The 19,746-nt window shown below is 36.0% G+C and overlaps 1 protein-coding gene across 1 annotated transcript; it reads right to left on the bottom strand.

Moving 5' to 3' along the window:
• Positions 1–3,987: 3,987 nt before the first annotated feature.
• Positions 3,988–9,479, bottom strand: LOC125803835 (tripartite motif-containing protein 16-like). Its single transcript, XM_049482152.1, has 6 exons — positions 8,845–9,479; positions 8,630–8,725; positions 8,035–8,268; positions 7,145–7,304; positions 6,705–6,764; positions 3,988–5,445 (listed from the first exon to the last, which is right to left on the bottom strand). Exons 1-6 carry the CDS (start codon positions 9,433–9,435, stop codon positions 4,910–4,912), a joined length of 1,677 nt encoding a protein of 558 aa, XP_049338109.1. The 5' UTR covers positions 9,436–9,479; the 3' UTR covers positions 3,988–4,909.
• Positions 9,480–19,746: the final 10,267 nt, after the last annotated feature.

Raw genomic sequence — 19,746 nt, 5'->3', positions numbered from 1 at the left:
TCTCTCTCTCTTCTAGTAGGCTTGGCCACCCTCTGCGTTGTGAATGCGATGATGGAAACACGGGACACACTCTGCCATACAACGGGAGTTTTATTCTCTCTATTTCCTGTTCCTGTGCATGAGAGTAGCATACAACACAGCATAGAGTGAATTCTGGTCCTTCTCACACACACACATGCAGCTCTCCTCAGCAGTATTTAGCGCGAACTGATCTACACTTTTTTTTTCTACATCAGGTTGATAAAACACACAATAAAATAGACATTATAAAATATTGTATCACAAATATAGAGTACTATGTTATGAAAATAAACATTAAGAATATATCTATAGCTATGAAATAAAATACAATATTATACATTACCATAATACATTACCCCATGCACATATATAGAGAGACTCCCATAAATGACGTATTTTTTTTTCTTTTCTGAACATTAATTTCATTATAACAAAACAAATTCCAATAAAAATAAACAGCTGGTGCAATTAAACAATTAGCTAAATTAATTAGACAATTAACCAATTAACCTGTGGCAGTACCTGTGCATGAGAGTAGCATACAACACAGCATAGAGTGAATTCTGGTCCTTCTCACACACACACACATGCAGCTGTGAGAAGAAAAGCACACCATATTAGCTTAACTGGTAGCCGTATCTCCCTTAACTCCACTAAGTCTGCTGTACTTAAATTAAAAAACTCTCTACACAAACGAACTACCCACACATCCAGAGATATCTTACTCTTAGTACTAAAACACATGTAAGAGTACAGATTTAGTGCACTATAAGTGCTTGAACAGCTTTAAAACAGTATTTTATCAGGAGCACAGTAAACACCCACCTCTCCTCAGCAGTATTTAGCGCGAACTGAGGAGAAGCCCGCGCTGACACTGAAAACTCGCGCGATTTCAAAATAAAAGTCTGCTCCGCAGTTCAGCTTAAAATCAATATTACAGCTTGAAATCGCCCAAAAAAAAATTAATAAAATAAATAATACCCAGAAATACAGAAAAATACTCAAAAATATAACAAAGATAATTAGAGAAGGATTTCATGTGAAATTAAATAATAAAATATTATTTATATTCTCATCCGCTACACTGAGACATTTAAAATATGTACAATGACAAACTCAACATTGTAAACAGTCATTAACAATAAAATGTAATATGAAATAAAAACAGAATAAAAAACAAAAACAAAGGGTTAGTAAAAATGATTAATCCATAAGTGTGTATAGTTTTTTTTTCTTTTTTTTTTGCCTTAATTTAATTTATACATTCTCTATACAATTCTTCATATAAATCAGTTCCATGAATTCAGACCTTATGATATTATTTATTTATTCAGAATTAATAGTCTTATCTTAAAATTAATGGAGTAGTTACATTCAGTAACAAGAATACAAAACCTACAAACACACACAGGATTATTTATCTAGCTCTGTCTAATTTACCCTAATCTGTTCTGTTAACGATCTTAACGATGGTAATTTAGTGGGGATCATGCTGTACTCTACATGTTAAATAGATTCAGGTGTGCTGACAGTATTAAATCAGGATATTTAATGGTTTTATCCTGTAAAAGTGCAGCACTAACGCTGTACTCTGCTGCAGCTCTGTGGGGCTGCTAGTATTAGTCGCTAAATTACAGGAACTATTGAGAAGCTCCACGAGTCGACATTGCTGTTAAAAAGTGAAGATTGGAGTAAACGGAGCTGAAGCGACTCTCTCTCTCTATACGGCTCTGGCTGGTGTAAAACAGAACCATTTCACTCATTTCTTATGTATATAATAAAACACTGAGATAATGAGAAGCTGTAAATATTTATTAATAATCTAACTAGCTAATTTACCAGCTCCTCTTCTGTTTAAGGTGGAGGATATAAGTTAAATGGAGCTCCTCAAGACCCCCATATTTCTGTGTTGTTTCTGTTTAAAACTCTGTTGTTGAAGCTAAATTCTGCTCTTCTTCTAATTACTGTCCTTCTGATTACCTGAGTTTATTATATTACTTATTCTATACGTTTATTATCACTGTGGGTTTAAATCTATATCAGTGCAGCACAGGATCTAACCCAAAGTAAACAAACATGCCCCCTCCTTCATGGTTATTAGCATAAGCATTAGTATTAGCCTCAACTCCTTTAAAAACTCCAAGTTAAAATAGAGTCTAACTACTTGTTTTGAATATTCTTCTGATTTTACAAATCAAAATGATTCATTTTACTAAAACAGCAAAGAAAGTTTACCTTTAAATGTAAATTTTTCTACATCAAACAGGTTCTAGAGAAGAGAGGAGCTAGTTAGCATTGATGCTAATGTGTGCTGAGTGGTTAGAGAGCTAACTGGAGTTTAAAAGGTTTATAACTGGAGTTTAAAAGCTTTAGAAAATGTTTCTGCAGTGCTGAATCATGTGATATAGTTCTGTTTTTATTTTAATTATTCTAAAACACTTATGAACTCAGACTTATAGCTTAAATCCTCCATAAAACCCCATTAATTTCAGTCACTTAGAAGCAATCTGATAAACACGGAAGACACTCTCCAGAGCTAATTCTCCTCTCTTCTTTTTAACCTTTTTAATTGTTAACTTTATTTCATGTAATAGAACATATCTTTTAAGAGCTTTAAAGAGAGAAAAATGTCTTTTAGTCTTTTGAAATCAGTAGGTGAAGTAAAGTAGCACAGTTTTTATAGCTTTATGGGTTTTATGCTACAGAAAAAACTCCAGACAAACTAAGCTTCTTTAATATATTTACATTCTACTAAAATACATTCATTTACAATGAGAATATATGCAGCTAAAACAGGGAACAGCCTAGCGCAAAATCCCAAATTATATTATCAACATTAACATTTTAATAGCAGAATATAGTCATTATAGCTTATAAAAAAATAGTTTTTTGTGCGCTATAGGACTCTGTGGGCGCGGCCTAAGCTTTTGTTTGTAATGGCTTTATTATTTTCCCCTTACATTACATTAACTTTATACTTTAAGCAGTTTTGAAACCAGTACTTTTATACTTTTACTTAAAGAGTAAAAAGCTTGAGTTGATACTTCAACTTCTACTGAAGTATTTTAACCCCTAGTATCTATACTTCTACCTACAGAGTAATGAATGGAGATACTTTTCTCACCTTTGACAGGGATTAGTTTAGTGATGTTGATTAATCAAAAATCTATATACGCCGATACTGGTCAGTACATTTTAAAACAGTGTAATTATGTTGTAGAGTGAAGAGTTAAAGTTAATGTATTTATTATATTTTTATTTCTTTTTTTTTTTTTTTTTTAATTTTATTTCTAATTTTTCCCATTTTCTCCCCAATTTACACGGCCAATTACCCAACCCATTCATTAGGACTCCCCCATCACTAGTGATACCTCAACACACCAGGAGGGTGAAGACTAACACATGCTTCCTCCGATACATGTGAAGTCAGCCACCGCTTCTTTTCGAGCTGCTGCCGATGCAGCATTGCCGAGCAGCCAGCGCACTTGGAGGAAAGCACAGCGGCTCGGCTCCGGTACATCAGCTCACAGACGCCCTGTGCTGCAGACATCACCATAGGAGTGATGTGGGGAAAGAGCGCCATCTACCCACCCAGAGGGAGCAGGGCCAATTTTGCTCCCTCTAACGCCGGCAGCTTGATGGCAAAGCTGCATGAGCTGGGGTTCGAACCGGCGACCTCCTGCTCATAGTGGCAGCGCTTTAGACCGCTGGACCACTCGGCGCCCCTATATTTTTATTTCTATATATTCTGTTTCCATTGTTGTGATAATAACCCTGATTGGATCAGTTCTAGTTCTAGTGTAGTCTAAGAATGCTAGGTTCAATGCTGCAAAAGACACCAATGAGAAAACAGCTTCATCTTCAGCCATTTATCCCAGACATCTGCTCCTAGTGCTCTGAAAACCAGAACTAATAGTAATAATTAGACAAATTAGATCCTCTGTTCTGAGCTTTCAGCTTCCACTTTATTATTTATAAGATATACCCCACAACATTACAAGATTACAGGAATACAATCTGAGTACATTACAAATAAAATCAAATTAATACAGAGAACTGTGTAGAGTTAAATGATAACATGCTCAAATAAATTAACTCAACATAGAAGCACATATATTAGATTAATTAGTTTAAAACTGCTTTAACACAAAAACCTTATGTCTACTGTATCTTATGTTTATACTTTATCTTCATACTGTGTCAATATTTCCTGATGAATGGGCAAATAGAAATGTAAAGTTGCTACTTTAGGGATATAACGTTTTTATGTGACAGCGATGATAAATATAATAAATTTAAGCTACAATCAACAGTGCAATATTGTAAAACTGTGTTTCATAGTGTAAGTTAATGTGTGTAGTGTACAGTAAGTTAAATGTATATTTTCTATTATTTTTGACTATATGTTGTATATATTTTGTTCTTTCCTTTTGATATTACATTAATTGTAAAATTAAAGTTAAAGCATTAACACATAGATTTCCTCTCTCTTTGTTTTAATATAAAAATGTTGAGGATAAAACAACAGTATAATAATTTAAACATTTTATTGTGATCTTTCATTCAGTTTATAATAAATGATAATGTGTTAGAAATGAATAAAGTTCTGTAATATAAAGTTTAAAATATGAACTCTGTTACTGTGAGCTCTGTTAATGATATAAACAGTTTAAACTATTTAACGCTAAATCTGAATAAATCTTTCCATACAGGAAATGTACCTGCAGTTCTAATCTGGGACAGACGTAATTACCGTTCAGAATTATGATTATTTATATTAACAATATCTCCCAGCACTATTATAACTTTATTTGATCAGCTCTACAGTCTAGATTCTGCAGTTCTTATCTGATCTCATCCAGCTCTTCTCTTTGTTCTGCATGTTCATCTATTTTGCTGAAAGTAAAAGATTTACTGATGAGTGAAGGTTTAACACAAACCCAGCGTAGAGCGGCTGAGTGAAGGTGGTCTGGACTCTGTGGATGAGGGTCATGGTATCAGAGATGCTGTAGAAGGACAGAGTTCTTGCCCTGTGATCCACATACACTCCTATTCTAGAGGAGACGGGCACTCCGGAGATTTCAGTTTCTCTGTTATTGTAACTGAATGTGTATCTGGAGGAATCACAGAACAATCTCCAAGACTGATCATTACATCCAAACACACACTCCTCGCCTCCTCCTTTCCTGGAGATGCTTTTATAAGACACTGCTATATCAACCCCTCCATCTCCTCTCCACTCAACCTCCCAGTAGCAGCGTCCACTCACACTCTCTCTACACAGAACCTGAGCCCATCTATCAAATCTGTCTGGATGGTCAGGATATGGCTGGACTGTGGTGCTGCGGGTCACCACTGTGTTTCTCTCAGACAGGAGGAGGTATTTATAAGCTGTGTTTGGATCCAGTGTGAGCTGACAAGAATCTGAAAGAGAGAGAAAACCCATCAGCTTTTAGAAAATGATCTAAAAACAGCCCCTAAAACTGAAATAACCAGAGAACATACTGGAATCATCTATGAAAAGTGTTTGATTATGTAAAAAAAAGATTTATTCTCATTATTTTTCAATTACACAACATAACAATTTTATGTATATTTTTGTTCTCAGGTGTTAAGTGTGTTTTCCTAATTCTTTAAAAAATAAAAATGTTTTTATTCCCCAGAAATTTTCAAGGATTAAAGGATTCAAGAAGATTTTATTGTCATTCGCATCACATGTGGTACATGAGGTGGAACGGAATTGTGATCTCATGATTCAGTTTACACCCAAGAGCTGTTATTAAAATAGATATATAGATAAAATAAGATAAAATAAAAGAATACAATAAAAATAGAATATACAAAATAAAGGTTTTGCTTTAGTGGTGGCACAATCATATCTGAAACTGATCTATTTTTATGAATATTTGTGAAATATAAAGTGCTGAGTATACTAAAGACTTCCAGAAGCTTCTGGAACTGTGAGAACCATCAAGAAGTTTTCAGAACTGTCCAGAATTGTGTAGAACTTTACAGTATAAATAAAGAAGATAATCAGAGACTATACTATTTGGGGAAAGATTGGTGAAAGTGATTTGCAGTTTAGTCACAAATCTCAGAGAAACAATACATTTCTGAACGTTTTTTAGTTATGCTTGTAGATGCACTTTAAAATTACTGTTCTTTGGTGTTTGGTGTTTGATTGGGGCATTTTAAAATTTTCCATGTTCACTTTGCCTCTGAAACAGCCTGAATACAAGTGCTCACTATTGCACAGAGATTCAGTACAGTCGCTAATCCAGAAAATATACTAATTTTTTAATCTATTACACAGAAAATTGATTGAGTTGTATAATAATTGCAGATTTGTAGTAAAATGTTCATTGTTTTTATTATAAAACACAAATTTTGTGTTTTATCTAAATAAATACAAAACTATGATAGGCCATTATCACTAAATCAAAGTTCATGAGGAATGTTGGTGTTTTTTTTATCAAGTTTATACGTAAGCAGTTGAAATGTAACAGTTTATTATTTAATATAGACGTATAAATGTCAGATTAAACTTTGTGTATTTGTACATTGTGGTGTTATTTCTGAGAGTGTGTGAGAATGAAATAGTTAAAGAGAGAGAGAAAGAGAGAGAGAGAGAGAGAGAGAGAGAGAGAGAGAGAGAGAGAGAGAGAGAGAAGGGCTGGACTTACACTCCAGAAACTCTTCTCTGCTTTTGGGTTCGGGAGGAAGAATGATCTGCACTTCCTTCACTACAGGAAAATGTACACAGTTACTACACAGCATCACTGAGCTTCTGTTCCCTCTGTACATTTACTACAACATTAAAATAATCTAATACTGGATTTTCTCTCCATGTAGATGTAGAGTCTTAATCTACCCTACCTGAACTTTCAATCACAATAAAGTCACACCTTATATACAGTCTCAACCACTTCAGTCCAGAAACTACTGACCACTTCATCAGGATTTAGAGAAGAACCTACAGTGCATTCTGAAACTCTTCACACTCTTTTACTTTTTAAAAAATCCTAAATTTTTACTTTGTCATTATGAGGTACTGAGTGCAGTACGATTATTTATGGACTTATCATTTCATATATTTACTTTATTTAATTTTTATTTAATATACCTGCAGCTGATGTCTTCTCAAATTCCTCTTTCCAGAATTCATCTAGTTTTACTCTCAGCTGAGAAACAGACTTCATAACAACTTCAAAAGTGTTGAGAGGACTGAGAGTAAAAGCAGGTGATGCTGAAGATCCAGGAGGAGCTGAGAGAGTCTGAAAACTCTACATGTAGACAAAAACAAACACATAACACCTTCAACAATTTCTAAATCATATTTATATTAAATTAAATCAGGTAAAATCTGGCCTAAATCTGATCTTATTAGTCATTCATGATTCAGATTAATTATGTATGAGACAGTGTGAAAGGAAATAAAAAGTCTGTGTTATTGAAATCTGATACATATCCAATATCCAAGACCGATCAGAATTCATGCAACATTTACATCAAAACTTACATTGAGCATAAGGGAAAATGGCGACAGCAGTTAATGAGGGATTGGTGTGATAGAGAGATAACAGACCTCATAAACATTTGGACTGATGTCTCTGTTCATACTGAATTAAATAGTACACATCACAACCGCTCTGTCTTTAAAGATATATCCAATCAAATTGCTGAACACAGCCAATAGATGGCGCTGCTGCAGCATCAAAACAAAATTAAAAAAAAATAAATTGTTTAAACAAAAAAGATAAAGGACAGACATTAAAGGGGAGGGTGTGGCCAAACAACATTCCCTTTTTTACAGTGAGCTGGAACTCATTCTCTGTTAAGATCAGCTTTCAGTCACTGGTGAAACTGAAACTTCATGTGAAGCTCTGCTCTTTAGTGCATGAGCTTCAGTTTAAGAACTGTTCAGGCTAATATCAGATATAGATCACATTAAAAAGATGGTGTAAACAGTCTAAAATAAACTTTGTATTTGGGGAGAAAAACAGAGTCTGTTACCTGGAGGAAATGGATGTGATCCTCTGTGAATGAAAGCTTCTCCAGATCAGCATCTCTCCTCTTCAGCTCTGTGATCTCCTGCTCCAGTCTCTTCAGACGTTCTTCAGCTCGACTCACTGCAGCTTTCTCCTGATCTCTGATCATCTGCCTCACCTCAGAGCGTCTTCTCTCAATGGAGAGGATCATCTCAGTGAAGATCTTCTCACTGTCCTCCACTGCTGTCTGAGCAGAGCGCTGGTAGTGGAATCACAGAGAGAGGAGAATGTTAGGAGCAGTTCATTCACATCAATAAGTGGATTTACATGCACTTTATAATCTGATTACTGAGGAACATCAGAGTTTGTCAGTAGTCAGAGTTTTTATTTGCAACCAGCCAATAATCTCACAGAATAAGGTGTGACACAAATATTGTGTAAATCCAAACTTCATGAAGCTGTAAATATTATTTAATTTTGATAATTGATGACTAAAACTAAAATACAATGTGACTTTAAATTACATTTTAAAAATGAGGACACCTTTAGTTAAGTAATTAAATAATTACCCTTAATGGAAAAAATCAGATCTTTATTCTTCTCCTTATTTTAAAAATCACCTTGTGAGTCTCCACAGCTTCTATTAACTCCTGAAGCTCCTTCTCTCTCTCCTGGATTCTCTCCTTGTATTTCCTCTGTGTTTCCACCACCTGCTTCTGCAAATAAACCAACCAACAAAACACAATAATTAAAAAAATAAAATGCCACATGTCATGGGACAGGTGAAGGTATTAGGTCCTATAATCTGGAGCAGCTACTCCATTTACACACTGACCTGTTTCTCAGATCTTTCTGCTTTAAGTGACACTGTATCATGTCCTCTATGGTCATCCATGGTACACAGCATGCAGATACACTGCTGGTCGGTGCGACAGTAAACCTCCAGCAGTTTATCGTGCTGAGAGCAGATCTGCTCCTGGAGTCGTCTGGAGGCTTTGACCAGCTTGTGCTTCTTAAAGGCTGGAGATTGGTAGTGAGGCTGGAGGTGAGCTTCACAGTAAGAGGCCAGACACACCAGGCAGGACTGGACGGCTTTGTGTTTTCTCCCAGTACAGGAATCACACTCCACATCTTCAGGATCAGCAGAAGAGTGATCAGGAGGAGCAGCCTGGAGTCTCGTCTTCTTCAGTTTCTCCACCACCTCAGCCAGCATGGTGTTTTTACTCACGACAGGTCTTGAGGTGAAGGTGTGTCTGCAGTGAGGGCAGCTGTAGATCTTCTTCTGATCCTCCTCATCCCAGCACTTGTTAATACACGCCATACAGAAACTGTGTCCACAGGGAATAGTCACTGGATCCTTCAGGAGATCCAGGCAGACTGAACAGCTGAACTCATCCTGAGCCAGTGAAACATTGGTTTCTGCCATTTTACAGTGTGAAGATTTTGTTTCCTGGTTCTCTGTTGGAGAGAAGTGAACAGAACTATCCTGTAATTCTCCTTATTAGCCAAGATTACAATACTCACACTGTCTGACTCAAACAGGAATTATTGTAGAGACTTACTTTAATGACAAAACTGTAGATCCAGACACGACACACACCGATTCACACACTCACACACCCTGCAGGTAATCCAGGAAATTATCAGATTTTACTTTCACTCTCACTTAAAGAGACAGACTGCACGTTTGTGAGATTTGGGGATTTGGAGACCTCTCTGGTGAGAATGTGTAATTGCACCGAATATTCAGAAGAGTAGACAATAGAGGTGGGCGATACCGGGAATTTTGGTATCGATCCGATACCAAGTAAACGCAGGGCCAGTATTGCCGATATCGATACTGATACCGACACTTTTTAATATTTAAGCTTTATAGATCCAAATGATCCAAAAACCTAGGATATAATTTTATAAAGTTGTTCAATAACCCAACATTGGCAGCTTGAACCTCTCAACCCTTGTCCTGCCGCCACCACAACCGCCCCCCTTCCCCTGCACTGCACATTTAGTGCTTTCCCTGCTTTCAACACACTCAAATCAAATAATTAGCTCATTAAAACGCCCGCTCAGAGCTGCAGGAGTGTGTTTAAAATCACTTTGTGTGTGTGTGTGTGTGTAGTAGTAGTAGTAGTAGTAGTAGTTCATATTAAGTGGTTTCTGGTCGTATTGTATTTAAAGTAAATGCAGTCTGAAGTAGCTACTGCTGTGAACACTGATCATAAAGTAGCTAGATATGCCAACCCAGCATTCCAACAGCCTATTTAATCTTATTTACACTAGCATAGCTAACCAGCTTTCACACACAAAACAGAGATAGTTCACCAGCTAGGCAACTTATATCCACTGTGATTGAGAATTATTAAGTTGGCTTGGAAAAAAATCTTATTATTATTATTATTCTATTTGCGTTTTTCTATATGCTTCTCCTCCTACTGCTTTCATGTTACAACCACTGAATTACGTTGCTTGTGCTGTTCTGTCCTGCCCTTAATCCAGCCTAGACAGTGTACAAGTAAAGACAGGAGGCTCCGCTCTCAGATAAGTGTCTTTTACTCCCTCGCCATCTTTTACTCGCCCCTCCTACGTCACACACACGTACACAACATCCCTCTTTTGCTTGAACATAAACTCCCACATAAGATGAGTTACCGCCCATAACATTTTTTTTTCTAACAACAGAAACATATCCCCACAGTGCAGCAATCATAACACCATACTTCCAAAATAAAGATTCACATAACATTTACTCCAACAGTTTATTTTGCTGTCACTTCTTATTATTTTTCCTTTTAACCTCAATGTATTGAACAATGTTCTTTACTGAACTATTCACGATTATATTTCTTGAATCCCTTCATTCACCTCTCAGTCAATGACAAAGTCTTTCAAACGTTCAGGGAGTTTAACCAGCCTGCGTGGCCTCATCTCTTGTGTTAGAGCTCCCCCGTGTGGGTCATTTGACTCATTGTCTCTGTTCTGCATTACTTTCACACACTCAGTATCAGATGGTGTTGTTTTACTGTTTTAAAATATACTGACCAGTATCGGCATATTCAGGTTTTTGATTAATCAACATCACTAAACTAATCCCTGTCAAAGGTGAGAAAAGTATCTCCATTCATTACTCTGTAGGTAGAAGTATAGATACTAGGGGTTAAAATACTTCTGTAGAAGTTGAAGTATCAACTCAAGCTTTTTACTCTTTAAGTAAAAGTGTAAAAGTACTGGTTTCAAAACTACTTAATGTATAAAAGTAAAAGTAATGTAAGGGGAAAATAAAAAGCCATTAAGAACAAAAGCTTAGGCCACGCCCACAGAGTCCTACAGTGCACTACCCCCCTCCCAAAACACATTTTTTATAAGCTATAATGACTATAATGTTCTATTAAAATGTTAATGTTGATCATATAATTTGGGATTTTGCACTAGGCTGTTCCCTGTTTTAGCTGCATATATTCTCATTATAAATGAATGTATTTTAGTAGAATGTAAATATATTAAAGAAGCTTAGTTTGTCTGGAGTTTTTTCTGTAGCATAAAACCCACAAAGCTATGAAAACTGTTCTATTTTACTTCACCTACTGATTTCAAAAGACTAAAAGACATTTTTTTTTCTTTAAAGCCCTTAACAGATATGTTCAATTACATAAAATAATATTAACAATTAAAAAAGTTAAAAAGAAGAGAGGAGAATTAGCTCTGGAGAGTGTCTTCCGTGTTTTTTCAGATTGCTTCTAAGTGACTGAAATTAATGCGGTTTTATGGAGGATTTAAGCAATAAATCTGAGTTTATGAATGTTTAAGGATAATAATATCACATGATTCAGTACTGCAGAAACATTTTCTAAAGCTTTTAAACTCCAGTTAACCACTCAGCACACATTAGCATCAATGCTAACTAGCTCCTCTCTTCTCTAGAACCTGTTTGATGTAGAAAAATGTATATTTAAAGGTAAACTTTCTTTGCAGTTTTAGTAAAATGAATCATTTTGATTTGTAAAATCAGAAGAATATTCAAAACAAGTAGTTAGACTCTATTTTAACTTGGGGCTTTTAAAGGAGTTGAGGCTAATACTAATGCTAATGCTAATAATGATGAAGGAGGGGGCATGTTTGTTTACTTTGTGTTAGATCCTGTGCTGCACTGATATAGATTTACACCCACAGTGATAATAAACGTATAGAATAAGTAATATAATAAACTCAGGTAATTAGAAGGACAGTAATTAGAAGAAGAGGAGAATTTAGCTTCAACAACAGAGTTTTAAACAGACACAACACAGAAATATGGGGGTCTTGAGGAGCTCCATTTAACTTATATCCTCCACCTTAAACAGAAGAGGAGCTGGTAAATTAGCTAGTTAGATTATTATTAATATTTACAGCTTCTCTTTATCTCAGTGTTTTATTATATACATAAGATATGAGTGAAATGGTTCTGTTTTACACCAGCCAGAGCCGTATCGAGAGAGAGAGAGAGAGAGTCGCTTCAGCTCCGTTTACTCCAATCTTCACTTTTTAACAGCAATGGCGACTCGTGGAGCTTCTCAATAGTTCCTGTAATTTAGCGACTAATACTAGCAGCCCCACAGAGCTGCAGCAGAGTACAGCGTTAGTGCTGCACTTTTACAGGATAAAACCATTAAATATCCTGATTTAATACTGTCAGCACACCTGAATCTAATTAACATGTAGAGTACAGCATGATCCCCACTAAATTACCATCGTTAAGATTGTTAACAGATTAGGGTAAATTAGACAGAGCTAGATAAATAATCCTGTCTGTGTTTGTAGGTTTTGGATTCTTTTTACTGAATGTAACTACTCTATTAATTTTAAGATACGACTATTAATTTTGGATAAATAAATAATATCATAAGGTCTGAACTTATGAAACTTATTTATATGAAGAAATGTATAGAGAATGTATAAATAATGCATAATAAGGCAAACAAAAAATAAATAAACAAAAAAAAACTATGCGCTCATGGATTAATCATTTTTACTAACTCTGTGTTTTTGTTTTTTATTCTGTTTTTATTTTATATTACATTTTATTGTTAATGACTGTTTACAAAGTTGAGTTTGTCATTGTAACGTTACATATTTAAAATTTCTCAGTTTAAAAAGTTAAAATTATACAGACTTCTCATGAAATAAATGTGTTGTTGTTAGTAAGTCAGAATCTGATTTAAAAACATCCCCAAACCCCCATCAATGTAATTATATCTGTTAACATTAGGATATAAATGCTTTTCATTACAATACGATAATCAAAACTCAAAGCTCATAAAAAATACGTTTTTACATTTAAACAAAGCCTATCAATGGAATTACATGTACAGAAAGGATTTCTATATAAATATTGTAAATTACTGCATTCTTTAACTGCTAATGCCTAAAACTGCAGTTCTGTCTTTCTGGAACTATTGGAGCTCCTCATGGGTCTCGAGAACACCAAGCATTTAGGACTTCCGCTGTAGCGACTCTCTCTCTATACGGCTCTGACACTAGCTAGCTAACTGACTATATTATATAAAAGAGAGCGCGAGAAGGAGAGAGAAAGAAGGATAGAGAAAGTGAGAGAGAAGTTAGGCTAAATAGCAGAACATAAGCTGGTTATAAACTGACACACAGCAGAGGAGCTGAGGAGCTCAGTTCCCCAGAACCTGCAGAGCTTCAGACACAGCTGCAGAGAACGGCTTCACTTCAGCTTCAACTGGATCCAAACTGGACAGATAAGTGAATCTATCTGACTGACTTTAGTAAAGAGCAGTGGAGCTTCTGTGTTAGACGGAGTTTTACTGTCTAGTAGCCTCTGTGCTAGCTAACGCTAACACACTAGCTAACGCTAACAGGCTAGCTAACACTAACCGGGCAAGCTAACGCTAACAGGCTAGCTAATGCTAAGAAACTAGCTAATGCTAACCGGCTAGCTAATGCTAACTGTTTGCTTTAGCTCAGCTCAGCTAACTAAGTTAACCTACAGGAGAGAAACTCCTGTTTATGATTTAAACTATAGAACAGTGTGTGCTGAAGCCAAACGCTCAATACAGCCAAACAATTAAACAGTGGGGAAATCCAGCTCCCTAACTAGTAAATATAGCCTTCGCATTTATATTACATTATGTGTTCATCTCGTAAATATGTAAATATAAATACTGCATGTTTTGAAGGCATTATTAATTAGGACTCGAAAAAATGCGAAATGTACCAATCTTAATAGTTATTTACACAAAAATAGTTAGCTAACCTTTCTAACTCCTTCATTGATTTCACTGATTGAGTAAATACTGCGGTAATAAGAAGCTCTAAATATCAGTTAATTGGTTAATTTACCCACTGTTGTTACCGGATTCAGCGTTTATTAGTGTGTCAGAATAATTTTATGTGTCAGGATTTCACACATATTCTGTGTGTGTTTTAAATAATCTGTAAAAGAGATTCCATTGCCTAGACCAGGGGTCAGCAACCTATGGCACGCGTGCCACTGCTGGCACGCCAAGGCATAATCACTGGCACGCGACACGCTGGACCAGCATCAGCAACAAAAAAATCAGACTGACAGCACAATCCTCCAATCGAATTTGCTCCTCAACGCTCTGCACTCAGCTCCCACCCACTTTCCCACAGACCCATATTTAAATTTAGCCTAATCAAAGTCAGTTAGCCCACCTAATAGCGTTACAAGAGATGACAGAGCCTCCGGCTTAAAAAAACAAAGCTAGGGCATTTCAGCCCTCCTGGATGGAAGACTATGGTTTTGTGTATCGCAGCTCTGATCAACTGGATGGATGGACAGGACGTGAAGATGCAGCTGAAGAGCTCGCCACTGTGGGCACGCTGGACATCTGCACCAGAAAAGTTCGGCTGTCTCAAGAGCATTGCATTGGCCTTGTGTCAGTGTTCGGCTCAACCTACCTGTGTGAGCAGGTATTTTCGCACATGAAAAGTGTGCTCAGCCCTATCCGCAGCTGTTTGACGACGGACAATTTCGAGTCATGTTTACGATTAAAAGTGACAAACTACAACCCCCAGATAAGAAAGCTCAGCCAAGAAAAGCAAGGACAGGGATCACACTCGCTGGTAGGCAAGGCATTCATTCAGTGCAAGTTACGTTTATCTATAAAGCCACGTTAATTCAGAGCTGGACTCACTGTTATTCTGATTACATAAAAAATAAATAATAATAATAATAATAATAATAATAATAATAATAATAATTTTATTTTTAAAGCACATTTTCTATGTAAAAAAAAATCCAAATTTGTAGAACATATTCCCTTAGTTTGTGTGTGTTTTTTATTATTTATTATTGTTGATAGTGGCACACTCATTGACTAGAAATGTTAAAGTTGGCACTCCATGTCTCAAAGGTTGCCGACCCCTGGCCTAGACTTTTCTTACACTGCAAACTTTCCAAATGTTAAAGTGTCTCAAACATTCAATGTTTGAGATTAGAATTTAAGGAAGTTTAGAGTACATTTTGTTTTAATAGTGTATTTCCAGATAGCTTAAATATGTATCATTATTATTGTAAATACATGGGAAAAGTACAAGCTAAAAATCAGTTGTGACAAAAACGCAATATTGGCTTTAAATATTGGCCTTCGGCCGTTTGTGATCTCTAAATATCGGCATCGTCATCGGCCATTAAAATAAAAAAAAATTTAATGCCCGCTGTTAGAAAATCGTATGAAGTATTGTTCCAAAAAGCACAAGCAACATAATTCAGTTTTGTGGTTGTAACGTAAAAGCTGTGGGAGGAGTAGCATATAGAAAAACACAAATAGAATAATAATAAGAAGAAGAAGATTACAAAGAACAAGAAGTCTTTTCCAAGCCAATTTAATAACTCTAAATCGCAGTGGAAATAAGTTAGCTTGCTGGTGAAGTAGCTCTGCACAGCACTCCTATCTTTTATCTGTGTTTTGCATGTGAAAGCTGGTTAGCTATGCTAGTTTAAATAGCTGTAAATAATAGGGTTGGGCGGTATTTTGATGGTATTTATTTAAACTGCTGTAGTGGAAACAGCACTTATAAATAAATTAACAAACACGAAAATGAGGGTATTCAATCTGTAATTTCAGTTTGTTTTCGTTTTTTTTTAATCACATTTTTATTAGTTTCAGTTAAGGAGAACTTTCACTTTTAGTTTTCGTTATTTTGTTCTTTTCGTTAACAATAATACCTGGTTACTCAGCTATATGGTGATTATCATGCCATAGCTTTATATAAAACAAAAATAGTATTAAAAAACAGATGACTACATCACAGGCTATTTCCTGGAGCCCGACCCGGCCCGAGGAAAGTGATGGGAAATCAGTCCAGGCAGAGAAATAAAAGTCAATGTATCCTGCTATTTAAAAAAATGGAAAATTAACAACAATAATAATATAGAGTTTAGATTGTCTACCCGAACCCGAGCCTGAACCCGAGCCTGAATGCCAGCCTGACTGACGCGATGCCCGAATTTGGGCCGGCGAGAATTCTCTCGCTGAGCAATGTATGTTTTAAAACGTATATAGTTTGATGTCAAATATGAAATGCTTGGATTGTATTAGCAAACTATATTATAACCTATTGGGGTGTGTGTGTGTGTGTGTACGCTGCATAATGTATTTGGTTTTTATTTATGTTATTGCAATTAATAGGGACACATACAGTTATGGAAAAAATTAAGAGACCACTTCAAAATGATCAGTTTCTTTGATTTTTCTATTTATAGGTTTATGTTTGAGTAAAATAAACATTGTTGTTTTATTCTATAAACGTCTGACAACATCTCATAAATTCCAAATAAAAATATTGTCATTTAGAGCATTTATTTGCAGAATGAAATCTGAAATGGGATTAAAAATCAGGGTTATTTCACTAAATATTGATTTCTAAACTCCTAACACATTGGTATTGTTGTTTCTAAAAGAATATGAACTTATTTGCATTGTTCTTTGCATAATTTGAGATCTGAAAGCACTGCGTTGTTTTTGTTAATTTGATCAATTATCATAAATAAGCTAATTAATGCTTTAAATTAATATATTTTTATTTAGAATTCTGAAGAAATCTTGCCAGTGGTTTATAGAATAAAACAACTATGTTTCTTTGTACTCAAACATAAACCTATAAATGGTAAAATCAGAGAAACTGATCATTTTGCAATGGTCTCTTAATTTTTACCAGAGCTGTACATAATGCTGTATTCACTAGGGCTGGCCCGAATAGCGTTTTTTGAGCTCCGGATATTCGGCACTGATTCGAAGGGAATATTCGAATATTCGTTTTTAAAAAAAGAGGTAAAAAAAAAAAAAAAAAAAAGAAGCAAATCATGGCCCCTTTAATCCACTGAAAAATGTTCAATTTGCTCTGACCGACGAGACATATTCACCCCGGATTTTTGGTGTTTTTATCCCGGATTTTTGTGTTTTCACCCCATATTTTTTCTGTGTTTTTAGCCCAGATTTCTTTGTGTTTTCATCCCGGAATTTCTGCTGCCCCACACCGGCTTATCCGCTGCGTAAGCAGGCTAGGAGGCTGCTGCTGCACGGTTTCTCCGCTGCGCAAGCCAGCCCAGTAAATTGCTGTTTGTGTTTTCACACTTAGGCTATTTGCTTAAAAAAACAAACAAAAAAAACGTTTGTTCAGGAAGTATTTTATATTCTTAAACATTGTTGATTATATTAGAGGACAGTCATTGTAAACTGTACTTGGTCTATTTCGGTTAAAGGATTGTGCAGGGCATATTACTGATTTTGTATTTTTGCACTTGGGCTATAAGCTCAATATTAAATATTTCGTTTGTTTAGAAATGATTTTATATTTTTCAACCATGTTAAATTATATTAGAGTAGAGGAAAGTCATTGTTAATGACGTTATTGTACTTGGTCTATTTCGGTTTAAGGATTGTGCAGGGCATAGTAGTATTACTGATTTTGTATTTTTGCACTTGGGCTATAAGCTCAATATTAAATATTTCGTTTGCTTAGAAATTATTTTATATTTTTAAACCATTTTAAATTATATTAGATAAGAGGAAATTCGTTCAGACATCATTTTTGTAGGCCAGGCTTTTGTAACCGATTTAGCCCCTACTGTTGCCACATTACCCCTTACGTTTTATTATATAAATCAGTTTCGAAGAGCCTGCATTTTTTTTTATCATGTATAATAGAGGTCTGCGCGAGACTGATTTTTAAACCCACTCTTCCACGCTCCCGCGTTTCTGTCTCGTTACCGCGCCGCAAAAAAATTGCTTCTTTTAATCCCGCGCCCGCCCGCCACATACACATTTCTGCCGCTCCCGCCCCACGTTCCTAATATAAATTAAATAAACTACATTTAATGCTTCAAATTTACTTATATATTTATTAAAACAGCAGCGCTGAATAGTGCGGTCCCGTTCCTTACCCCAGTCCAAACACCATCGGTGTGTGCGTGTGTGTCGGTCCATCCTGCGCGTTGAGAGTTTTCTTTAGGTTTTTTTTTTTTTACAATTATTACAGTTTTCTTAACTATTTATTAATTTGCTCCCGCATCGTCTGGATTAAACTCCCGCTCCAGCCAATAACAGTTCAGTTCTGTCCCGCGCGCAAGATATTCTGACGGGACCCACGAGAACAGAAGTGGTTAGAGTGAGGTGGAACTCTGGAAAGGAGAAAAAAAACGAATATCCGAATACCAAAATTAAAAACCGAATACCTACTCAACGAACGAATATCCGAATACCCGAATATTCGGGTCCAGCCCTAGTATTCACACAGAAATATTAAATAATAAAATGTTTATATTTGGTATTTTCTTAGAGGAGGAGTGCAGGAAAAAATGGAAGAACCTCAGGGACCAGTACAGGCGAGAGAGAAACAGGGAGAGAGAGGGGAGCAAGAGTGGTTCTGGGGGTGCCGTCCAAAAGCCATGGCGATACTCCCAGATCATGTCTTTTTTAAATCCATTTTTGGAAAGCAGACTGACGTCTAGCAACTTGTCTCTGCCCTCATCTAGCCAGTCTTCTGAGGGTCAGATGAGCCAGATGATTGACTATGAGATACATTTTGAGGTGGAGGAAGAAAGGGAGGTTTTAGTAGCAGAGACGCAGCAAGAGCCAGAGCCAGGTACAGTGCAGCCAGGGAAGAGACGGTCAACAGGATCCCAGATGAGCCTGTTTGAAAAAAGACTCATTCAAGCAGTAGAGACAGCATCAACTGCTGGGCAGGGCTCATCATCATCTGATGAAGATCAGTTGTTCTTATGAAGTCTTTTACCATCTCTGAAATGGCTCCCTTTAGCAAAAAGGGCTGAAGCCAAACTCAGGATCCATCAGATCATGTTTGAGATGGAGTTCTCTGAATAGTTAGTTACCAGGGTACAGCTGACAAGATGGTGAGGGGTGTCAGTAAGCTTATTTCCCTTGCAGTCTTGTCAGCTGCACCTTGAATAACCAGACACATTGTGTTAACCTTTGTTCTGTATACAGGGTGTAGGTGATAAAAAAATATTTTTCTCTGCAGTAAAATAAGTTATTTACATTCTGAAATGTAAATCTCCTACAGGAAACTTGGAGAAGCTGCCTGTTTTTTCTCTGCTCCACTTAATAATTCCAGATCAGTGACAGAAATCAACCCGAGTTCTGCAGGTTTAAAAATAGACATAAAAACTAGAAAATTATAACGGAACTATAGGTCTGGAGGAAATTAAATGTTTGATTTGTATTTGTATTTGTATTTGTATTGTATTGAAAAT

The sequence above is a fragment of the Astyanax mexicanus genome, chromosome 8 (assembly GCF_023375975.1).
Source record: "Astyanax mexicanus isolate ESR-SI-001 chromosome 8, AstMex3_surface, whole genome shotgun sequence".
Taxonomy (NCBI): Eukaryota; Metazoa; Chordata; class Actinopteri; order Characiformes; family Acestrorhamphidae; genus Astyanax; species Astyanax mexicanus.
The sequence above is the reverse complement of the archived record's forward strand: the minus strand, read 5'-3'. Positions and strand labels throughout refer to the sequence as shown.

Bases quoted from the DNA above. Each gene is read 5' to 3' on its own strand.
- LOC125803835 (XM_049482152.1), bottom strand. From the start codon at position 9,435: ATGGCAGAAACCAATGTTTCACTGGCTCAGGATGAGTTCAGCTGTTCA. The intron at 8,726-8,844 runs GTCAGTGTGTAA...GTTTATTTGCAG, and splicing joins CAGAAAGATCTGAGAAACAG to AAGCAGGTGGTGGAAACACA. The intron at 7,305-8,034 runs GTAACAGACTCT...GTCTACATGTAG, and splicing joins ATCACATCCATTTCCTCCAG to AGTTTTCAGACTCTCTCAGC.